This window comes from Uloborus diversus, chromosome 9, assembly GCF_026930045.1.
Source record: "Uloborus diversus isolate 005 chromosome 9, Udiv.v.3.1, whole genome shotgun sequence".
In the NCBI taxonomy this organism is placed as follows: domain Eukaryota; kingdom Metazoa; phylum Arthropoda; class Arachnida; order Araneae; family Uloboridae; genus Uloborus; species Uloborus diversus.
This window is the reverse complement of record NC_072739.1, coordinates 45,601,465-45,612,286: the sequence shown is the minus strand read 5'-3', so window position 1 is coordinate 45,612,286 and position 10,822 is coordinate 45,601,465. Positions and strand designations below refer to the sequence as shown.

Genomic DNA, 10,822 nt, shown 5'->3' with positions numbered 1-10,822 from the left:
ACTGTATGCAAAATATTTTCTTGAATATATTATCGTAGAACAAAATGAATAACCGAGAAAGAATTTACTTTATTCTTTTTATTCTCAGCTGAAAGGTTTCGCCAAATTTGTTTAGGGTTATAGTTTTAGTATAGTGCGAGCAAAGTAGCCTTGGCGAGATTTCGCGTTTTTAGTTAAACCATTTTTAATTTTTATCATGAGTAGAATAAAATGGTAGTAAGATTACAGAATTCGATAAGTGAAAAGAAATGATGGTCAATCAACTGAAAAGAAAACTACCACCATATATCCGTGAGAATTTTGTTGATGATTTGCATAACATGACACAATTAAATCGTAACTCAGAAATTAGAAAAATCGAAACAGAAAATTTTTAAATTAACCGATTCGGGAATTCGAGAGAAATAACTCAGCTACAAATGGAAAACAATAATCGCTAGCCAAGCAAGGCAAAAAAGTATCTTCTTTCGATAACAATTTGTAATGTCATATTGAATTTTCTAGCATTAATTGTTATTCTTGTCAGGCCAAAATTATTATTTAGTTTTATCAGGAATTGATAAATATCGAATTCAACATCGTGGAAATAGCTGCTTAGAACTACGAACTACGTAGTTTGCATTAATCTTTGACGTTTAGTAATGCTTCTTGAATTCTCATTTCTTTCTACGTGGGCCAGAATATCCACAAGACTTTGAAAATTAATTTAAAAAGAATAAAGCGAAAAAAATCATACGTACGAACAAAATCACAACACTTTTAGCATTTTCTTCGTTACCATGTGCGTTTGTTTTAGTTTTTAAGTCCGCCATTAGACAGTGACTTCAGTGCCCCCTATAGTTCGTTGGAGTTGCTAATAGGTTGCAAGCATTGAGCTGTTGCAAGCAGCAGCCCTGCGCAGAGCATAAGCAGCATTGCGCTCCGCAAAGAGCAGCACTGCGAAATTCTCTCCAACGATTTTGGTAGCTTTCGAATTTCGCCAATGCACTGTGACTGAGGGTTTCAAAATTCGCTTCCCGGCGCCCAAAGTTCCCAGCGCCCAAAACGCCCGTCACCCAAAGTGCTCGGCACCCAAAGTGCTCGGCGCCCAAAGTTCCCGGCGCCCAAAATGCCCGGTGCCCAAAGTTCCCGACGCCCAAAACGCTCGGCGCCCAAAGTTCCCGGCGCCCAATCAACAGCGCCCAATCTTCCCATTTCGATCGGCACACTACTCTTTTTGGTTGCGTTCGACGAGCTCGACTGGGAGCGACCGGTTAGTTATTCACGTGACAGCTAATGATCACGTGCTCCAATCAACCAATCAACTGCTTAAAATGGTTACCGCAGTGGTAACCGGTTGATCATAGAACGCTTCGGTAGTAACGAGTGGCTTACCGGTCAACCGGTGAATTTCCTCGAACGCAACCTTTCTAGGCACTATAGCGAAACCTACTGGTACATACTCCAACTAAATCGGGGGGGGAAATTGGAACTTAATTTATAAGTGTTTATTTTCAGTGTAAAATAATGCTTATGAAAATTTTAAAACAATTGAAGTGATAAGGTTACCTAAATTTGTCTTGCCGAATTCTTTCTGTCAGTTTGAATGTATTTTTGGATTTTAGTTGTGTGAAATAAATCGAATCCAATCGGTTTTCCTATCCAGGTTTCTGTTTTTAAAGGTTTATTTTTTTTATAATTTGAACAATTAAAGTTTTATTTACATCTTCCAAGGCACAATGGCGCAATCTTCAGAGGTAAGTTTTCATAATTTACACAATTAAAAGTTATGTTTTTGTCAGTGTTGTACATTTTAAAGAAAGGTATTTGGAAAAGCTCCCATGATCTGAAGTGATACGGGACGGTATACTTCATTTTTAGGAAAAAATATATGAAAGAAAAACACAATGTGAAGCAACGTGTGATAAGAAAATCTTATATGCTATGTGGCAGCAAATATAAAAATTGGAAAAGTAGTATAATGTCTTTTTGTTCCGAAGTCATGGAGTGAGAAGTGAGTAAAACATCAATATTTAAGAATCGCCGTTGCGATGGTGAAGAAAAGTTATTTTCAATGAAATTGCACACAAACGGAAAGACATTTCAGTTTCTGGATTTCGTGAATGATGGAAGTCTCGCCATGACAAAGAAGAAACAGGGGAAGAGGAATGCAGTGTCGGCCGGTGGCGAGGTGGCAGGGAGTGATCCCGACCCTCCGAACCCAGCGCCGGTACTTATCCCCTCGTATGCTCTCGGACAAGCGGTCCTGAATCCCAAAGCTAACACCTCTTGGGCGGACTTAGTCCCGTCTGAGGATGATGATGATGAAATGAATGTTACCTCCGGGTACGATTCACCACTTGCATATAGTGATGTTACGACAATCCTTACAACTGCCAAGTATGGAATCTCTGACGATTTTATTCGTCATAGCATTGGCTTTACAGCATGCAAGAAAGTCGAAGTACAACTGTTGAGAATGGCCGAGCATGGTGCTGACCAAGCCGAAGTTGCCGAACGCCTGGTGGAAATCCTGGGTGAGACAGCCTTTTATTCAGCCAGTATGGCCCCCCACCTCCAAACTCTAAAAGATGCTCAGTTGGAATTCTCCCCAGCTAAAAGAACTTGCAAAAGTCCCCCTCCTGCTGCTTCACCTCTTATTGAGGTCAGCAATCAATTCTCATCTCTGGAAAAACAGGTGGAAGATAACCCCTCTCCCAGTCAGGAGCCCCCTCCCAAACGCCCCCCTATCGTGGTGCAAACACCACAAAATTATGCTGATTTTGTAAAGCATCTCACCCAAAACTGCAAGAATTTCCAAATCAGGAATAGGAGCAATAATGAAAGTGCCATTTTCGTGGATGATCCTACTGCACGTAATAAAGTTATCATGTATTTAAAATCTGTTAACTTTCAATTCTACATTGGTAGACCCTATGGCCAAAAGGTCTTAAAATTTGTAATTAGAGGACTGCCCTCAACAACCTCCACTTCTGACCTGCTTGAAGAACTTACCGTGCAAGGATTTAAAATTAATAAGGTAGCACAGCTTAAAAGAAAGGACAAAACTCCTTTCCCTCTTTTCCAGGTCCAACTCCCCCATTCCAAAGATTCGGCCGCTTTTTCTGACCTAGAAAGTATTCTGAACACAAAAATTTGTCGAAAAATATCGTAATCGTAAATCTATTCTGCAATGTTATGCATGCCAGGGGTTTGACCACCTGGCAGAGAATTGCTTCAGGCATGTCAGATGTGTGGTGTGCGGTGAAGCACACAACAAAGCAGATTGCCCTAACAGGCAAAATCAGGAAAAATCTTGTTGCGCAAACTGCGGGGAGAATCATGCAGCCTCTTATAAGGGCTGTAAGGCCTTCCCAAAGCCCAAGATAAATTTAGGCAACCGGCGCTACTTCAACCGGGATACTGCCCGCTTTGACCCACGCCGCTCTTACTCTAATACCACTCAAGGCATTCCCGCCACTGAAAATGATCCCCATTTCAATAACTACCCTGAACAAAATTTCACCGATTTATTCTCAATTATACAGGAAATCAATAAAGTTTTCAACATCAATAAACTCATCTCCACTCTCAAGTCAATCCTCCCTATTCTAAAAAGCCAAGGCAACTTGTTAGAGAAATTATCTTCCATAGTTCAAGTTTTAAGCAACTTGGACTAATTTGTCTGTTTTTCCTTTCGCATTTTCAAGTACTTTTTTTCACCCCTCTTTCCCATGCATCTGTGTCCCCCTTAATTGTTCTCCCTTGGAGCCGCCAGGATCTCTCGATCGGCTTTCACTTCGGCCAATCACAGCTATGCCTCCCTTTGGGGAAATTTGAACAAAATATAGCACACAAGTGGATGCGGGGCTCCGCCCCAGGTGCCACAAGCATGAATATACTTCCGTGGCAAAGCAGAACTCTCTGCAGCTATGAACTCAACAAATATAAATTGCAATGAAATTTATCGCAACTTGAAGACACATAGAAGCGTGAATACTACCAGTAAAGATGTCTTATACCAGTAAAATCAAATATGATATTTTGAAAAAATCAGGTTTTTCATCTTTGTATTGGAGTAGTTATTGCATTACTGTATAAAAACTGGTCAGTTTTTATTCATTAAGATTTTGAATTTTATATTACTGTTGGGACAAATCTAACCTGGCAGTGGCATATGCTGTGATTAGGATCTACATATAGCCTTCGCAATGCTGTCAGGTTAGGTTTGTCTTAACTATAGTTTTGTTTTTTTGTTAAACTTCTTTTATTTTGTCCCAAGGATTAGGTTTGATTCTTATGTTGCTCAATTTAAGGGTCAAAAAATGTATTAATGACGAATTAAAATTTAGTCATTCTGATTTCCCAATTGGCCGATGATGCAGTACAATATTTTCTTTAAATATTAGTTATCCGTAAAAACAGCTACCATATCTTTCAAATCTGGTAAGTAGAATTTGATAACTTGGAAATGTAAACGTTCACAATATTGAGTATGGAGGTTAAAGAACTTTTCTTGGTAATATTCTCGAAGAAAAAGAACAGTGCTGTGTCAAAATGTAGTTTTTATGCATAGGCTTATTGTATATGTTCCTTTTTCTCCATGAGTATCAGTTGAAAAAATTTAATATTAAGGGCCATTTCACTGCATTTTGTCCAAATGTAGTATTTTTTTAAGCTATAACTATTTCAGAACATAAACTATAGACGTATAATGAATTGGGCATACAATTAATTCATTATTAAATTTTGTTGCATGTTAGCTTCTTAAAAACTATTTTTAAAAATGGAATCTTATAAAAAAAAAAAAAAAAGAAAAACCAAAAAACTAGATAGTTATGCAGTAAAATTTAAGTGTACGGGGCTCTATATCATGTCTTGATGGCACCTTGGGGGGAAACTGCCTGGTCCACCCCCCTCTCTCTGCCCCCATGGTCAACTCTGAGGAGAATAAATACTGAATTTTTTAAAAGCTGCACCCTCTGTTAAGAGAAGTTATATTATTTTCTGAGAATCAATTATATAATTAACATTGCTCTTGACTATCTGTATTGAGTATATTCTTATTTATAGGATTCATTATTCTCATTTGAAGAAGAGCTCTTATACTGCATTGAAAAGTTACAAAATACCTTGACTACTAAAAAATTAGCACCCCAAGCAGGTAAGAATCATACTAAAATTTGAGAAAATTGAGATGCAAGAAACAAAATTATTATTTTTTGCACGATAGTTAACATTATTAGCATTAACAAAATTGATATTACTGATTTAAATTTGAGTTTCAATTTGAAATTTTAATTAAATATGGCTTATTGTTAAAATTGATTGTATTTCTTTTAACACAGAATGGTAGTTTAATGATGCAAAGCTTTAGTACTTTTGCAGGGTTCAAAGCCGTCCTATATTTCTTATAATTCCTATATTTAAATTAGAAATCCTATATTTTGGTACTCCAGAAAATTTGTTCCTTATTCACATTACAACAATACTCGAATGCTGTCATTGGTCACATAATTAGAGATGGCACAAGGCGCAATTTGGCCGAAGCGTCGAATAACTAAGATCATGTATACATTAATATTTAGAATATAACATTTATAATATTTTACCAATTATATTTAAAACATAATAAAGAATACTGTCCATAGAATCAAGTAAACAGACTTACCTCCTATTTATTTTAAAAATTTGCTTACATCAAAATGTACAAGATGGGACATTATCTTAATGGCATAAATTGGGAAAAATCAAAATTAAATTGAACTTTCATGGCTACAATTTCAGTATAACCAGAAGATATAGGACATGGCAGTTTAGTCATATCTGTAAAATATACAACAGATGAATCATTGTTTTCAGGATAAATAAAATTAAATGATTGTTCACATCGTCGTAAGAAGGAGACTTCATACTCATCATTTAGTACCAATTCTCGTGTAGCCCGCCCAACAAAATAACACATCTCTTTTTGTTGTAAATTTTACAACAGCAAAGTCGCCAACATCAAATTTATTATTTTATACTATAAAATCTTCTATTTCTTCTTCAGTGTAGCTAGAAGGTGTATCAATATTGGATTCCTCTGTGTTAATAGTGATAATTTCTTTTTTTACTTTCTTTACCCTTGGAAATTTGTTCTTCTGAATATTTTTATTTTTTCGCTTTTGTCTTTCTTCATGTTCAATCTCACTGGTGTGTCGGTTAAAATTCTTGACCTTGTTGGTTTTCTTCCACCTCAAGACTTTCTAGGTCCAGCTTTTGGGTAGGGGAGTAGCTGTTCTGGGGTAGTAAACGATTTCCCTGGAGGTACTAATGAAGAGCAGAATAATGCTTGTGAGTTTGAGGTCCAGCATCACTTGAATCACAAAGTAATCAGGGTTCGTACACCCTTGAAAAACCTTGAAAAGTGCTTGAAAAAAAAAGTTCATTTTCAAGTGCTTGAAAACCTTGAAAAAGTTTTAAAACCTTGAAAAAGTTTCTTAGTGCTTAAATTCTCTCAAAAATCAACGAATTGTGCTTAGAAATTTTAAAAAAGTATTTCACCAATGCAATTTTCTGAACATGTGTTCAGTATGCAACATCGCGAAAAATTGCTTCCGTGTTTGGGATTTCAACCCTTTTGCATCTTGTAAATATTTTGATGTTTTTTACAACCGAAAGATATTTTGACATATGGTACCTTAGATTAGTTTATTTTTTTGTTTAATTTCATTAATTAACAAAGGTATTAATTTGGAAACCATGACAACATTGAACTTACTCGGGTTTCGCGGAAAATTGCTCTTGTGTTTGAAATTTCAATCTTTTTGCATCCTGCAAATATTTAAATATTTTGGCTAATCAAATGTTAGTTTCGCATATGCTACCTTAGATTAGTATATTTTTTGTTTAATTTTAATAAAAAACAAATAAATTTATTTCATGGGAAACATGCCACGTCGAACGAACTCAGACTTTGCGAAAAATTGCTTCTCGTGTTTGAAATTTCAATCTTTTTGCATCTTGCAAATATTTAAATATATTATCTAATCGGATGTTATTTTCATATTTGCTACCGTAGATTAGCATATTTTATGTTTAATTTCAGTAAAATATAAGTTTACTTTATGGGAAACATGACAACATTAAACTTAATTCGCGAAAATTTGCTTCCCTTGTTTGAGATTTCATTCCTTTTGTATTTGTAAATATTTTTATATTTTTGGCAATTAGTAGTTATTTTGACTGCTACATCAGATTAGCTTATTTTATTTTTAATTTTAATAACTAAAGAGTTAAAGAATTTATTACCTTGGTCTTGTTTAATTATTTGCTTATTTATTTTTGCAATTTTGAATGATTATCTTTACCTAATTTTTGGTCATAACAGATTTTTAAAAAAAATTTTTAAATTTCAGCAGTTGAGCACCTAACAAATTAACTTAAAGTTTGTATTTTAAATATAAAGTTGATTTATATAATTTTATTTATAAGTACATTATTTTTTATGTCTGCTAAAATAAATAAGGTGTATAACAGGGGTGGTTGTGTTATGATTATTCACTTGAAATCGTGTTGTGTTCGTTTTTATACTTTTACACCTCCCTATATCTCCAATTTTCCCCTTTTCCTCAAAAGTTCAAAATTACTACTTTATTAACGTTGTGGGTACTTGGAGCTTACTGAAAGAGGCTTTAATCAGCAAAGGGGTCGATAGCTTAAGGAGGGTCATTCATCTTCATTTGGATCTAATAAATTGACCAGTACCAGCCTAGCTAGGCCCAGTGCCTGTTGCTGGTTATCAACAGGCACTGGGCATGGTATTTCTATGCAGAATATTTTGACTTAATAAACTATTTTATGAATTGTATGCATAGCAAAAGTTATTGTTGTACATATGTATATTCAAGTAATAGGGGGCTCAGTTTTAAAAATTATTCCCCCCCCCTCGCCCCATTTTGCTCTTTGAAACTTTCAGGTAATTTTTTATGAACTCACAAATCACAATTACACCTGAATATTATTGCCTTTCTAAATTTAAATTCTAATTTCAACAATAACCCATTTTTTCCCAAAATAAAACTACTTTTGTCATAATATATGTCAACTTCTTGTGAATCTTTTCAATTTCGAAATATGGCTCTATAAATCTGAACTTGCACATTCATTGTCTATTGCAAGTTAATCAATGAAAGCTGAATAGGCTCAAGTTTGCATTCAGAGTAATTTATCACTGCTTAAGCTGCTTTTGTATATTTTGAGGTGTAGAGACTGGACTGTGGACGTTCATAAACTTTTCTTGCTTCCTAATTTTTAAATTTACTCGAGGACAGTTGAAATGCCTTATTGGCTGAACAGCTAATAAATACATACGAATAATTGATTTGCATACTTATAAATGATTTGCAAACCTGATATTTTCAGAACTTAATAGTGCAAACTGAAATAACTTTCTGGGTAGTGTTTTTGTCCTAACCGCCCTTATAGTGTAATAAACCACTGTATAGATATTGGAAATAAATGTTGAAACCGGGGGGGGGGGGGGGTGACTTCAAAAACTGCTCTCTGGCAATGCCATTGAGCTTAGGTATTTAAGTTTCTTCCCATAAAAGTTAAAAGCACTTATGAAAGGTTTTTTTTTTAAGTATTAATTTGCTGATTCTAGAAAATATGCAAACCTCTGACTGCTGCAACCTTTGCAAACCTCAAAATTAAACCTCTTGGTATCTGCTTCTCTTTATGACCAAACTTTTCAAACATTTTCAGAAAAACTTTCAACGCAGTAGATCTTTCATCAAAACGTCTCTCGTTGTAGAAAAAGCAATTTTGTTTTCCTATACTTTTTTGTATTATTGCCTTATTTCTATGTGTTTGTAGTAAATGAAATCTGCATACAATATTTTTAGTACAAATTTATGATATTGCCTTGAAAACAAAATTTTTTACCTTGAAAAGTACTTGAAATGTGCTTGAATTTTTTTCTGCCTTAAGGGTATGAACCCTGGTATTGGAGTATTCCCAGAAATTAAACTCGCTGCAGGATCAGGTCTGTTTGTAACATTTGCACCAAGGTAATCTGCATCACTGAATATTGATGTGTCAAAAGGATGAATACTTGTTGATGCGAACCCTTTTGGTATATTTGTAGGGTTAAATGCTCTAGGGTATGCTTTACCAACTAATGTTGCAATATCATATACTTATTGGCTTACCAGAATTGTTAATCATGAAATCATCTGCACTTTTATTATTGTATGCTTTAAACGGCCCAAATACTGATCTGTCTAATGGCTGTAAACGATGGCTTGTATGTGGGGGCAAGGTTAATAAAACAATTCTGTTATCCTTGCAAATCTGCAGACCTGTAGGTGTTATATGACTATTATGGTTATCTAGTATGAGGAGGACAGGATAATCTTTATTGCACTTGGCATATTTGATAAAGTGCCTCAAATACAGATTGAAATTTTCCCCAGTCATCCATCCACTTGGATGAGCTGCAATTGCTGTGCTTGTTTGAGCACCTTTTGCCATGTAATCTTTCACTCTAACCCTGGGGAAGATCATAAAAGGTAGTATAGAGGTTGCTATTGCGCACATAGTGTGACAAGGCTACCTCTGTCACCGGTTGTAACTTTTGATACTTGTTTTTCCCCTTTGTGAGATATTATTTTCCTAGGTATATGCACAGTGGTTACACCTGTTTCATCCACATTATAAATGGATTCTGAGCCAAATTTAAATTTTTCAAAAACTTTTTTTAAATTGTCTTGGAACTCGCTTACTGTGAATTTATTAAATGCAGTTGATCTGCTTAAACTTGTGCTTTCGGTCTTTTTCAACGATAATTCCTTATGCCTATTCATAAACCCACGGAGCCAATCATATGAAGCTATCTTACCTTGACTCCACTTTTCCAGTGGCGGATGGGGCCGGCGGGCAGCCGGGCAAATGCCCGGTGGGCCGCCTCGGTTTGAGCCGCATTAAATCTTTCGATTGAATAATACAAAAAAAAAAAGACTTTTTTTTTTTCATTTTTTCTTCCTTAAAAAACTAGTGAAAAAAATCTGTCACCTAGAAGATGCGAAATCAAACCACTCTGCGACATTGGAAAATCTAAAATTGGTTCGCTCAGTTTTGTAAACGAATTTCAAATCTTTGTAAAAATCTTAGGAAGACCCTTGTCTTCTTTAAAAAAAAAAAAAAAAAAAAAAAAAAAAAAAAAAAAAAAAAACCATCGACTCGTACATGACGAAAGCCTTTTTTTTCTTCCCTTGTGAACCGGCCCACCACGCACTCGGTGCAGATTAAGCAAATCGATTAGCACCCCACCTCATTAGCCCTTTCATTGATGATAGCCGATAACCATTTCACGGCCATCTGTGTAGAGGGTACAGGGACCAGTACAAGAACACTACTTGGGACGGGACGGCAAAAGCAGTTTGCGGAACGGAAACAGCAGTTTTTCATTTGAAGATGCAAAGAGAGAGGTATTTTTCCGAGAGTGAAGCCGAAGGCTGAAGGGTCAGGATTTTTTTCCTGGAATTCTTTTCAGTAATTTTTGCTTTAGGGTAACTGAGGATTATACCACACCACTCACTTCCTTTTTTATGGCTTTGTGAATAAAAGGGATTCGCTCGTTGAAACTTGTAGGCACTGGCAATCTTTTTATTTTTTCTCCAGTTTCAAGGCAACAGGATTGAAGAATGATGGAGTCATTTGTAACACGTTTTAGCTGTAATTAACAATCCTTTTAAAGTTATAATGAAATTGAATTTCATTTTGATGATTCAAACAAAGGATTTTGAAGAGCAAGTTTGGTTCGTAAAAAATTTACTTATTTCTAAAACTTTTACTTTAG

General features: G+C 35.4%; 1 protein-coding gene across 1 annotated transcript in view; it reads left to right on the top strand.

Annotated features, from left to right (window-relative positions):
* The first annotated feature begins 1,427 nt into the window (after positions 1 to 1,427).
* The window catches only part of LOC129229869 (UPF0488 protein C8orf33 homolog), a 44,401-nt gene continuing 35,006 nt past the window's right edge, over positions 1,428 to 10,822 (top strand). Inside the window, exons 1-2 of the mRNA XM_054864248.1 lie at positions 1,428 to 1,736; positions 5,053 to 5,143. Of these exons, the coding sequence (XP_054720223.1) occupies positions 1,719 to 1,736; positions 5,053 to 5,143 (109 nt within the window). The 5' untranslated portion in view covers positions 1,428 to 1,718. The remainder of the gene's footprint in view (positions 1,737 to 5,052; positions 5,144 to 10,822) is intronic.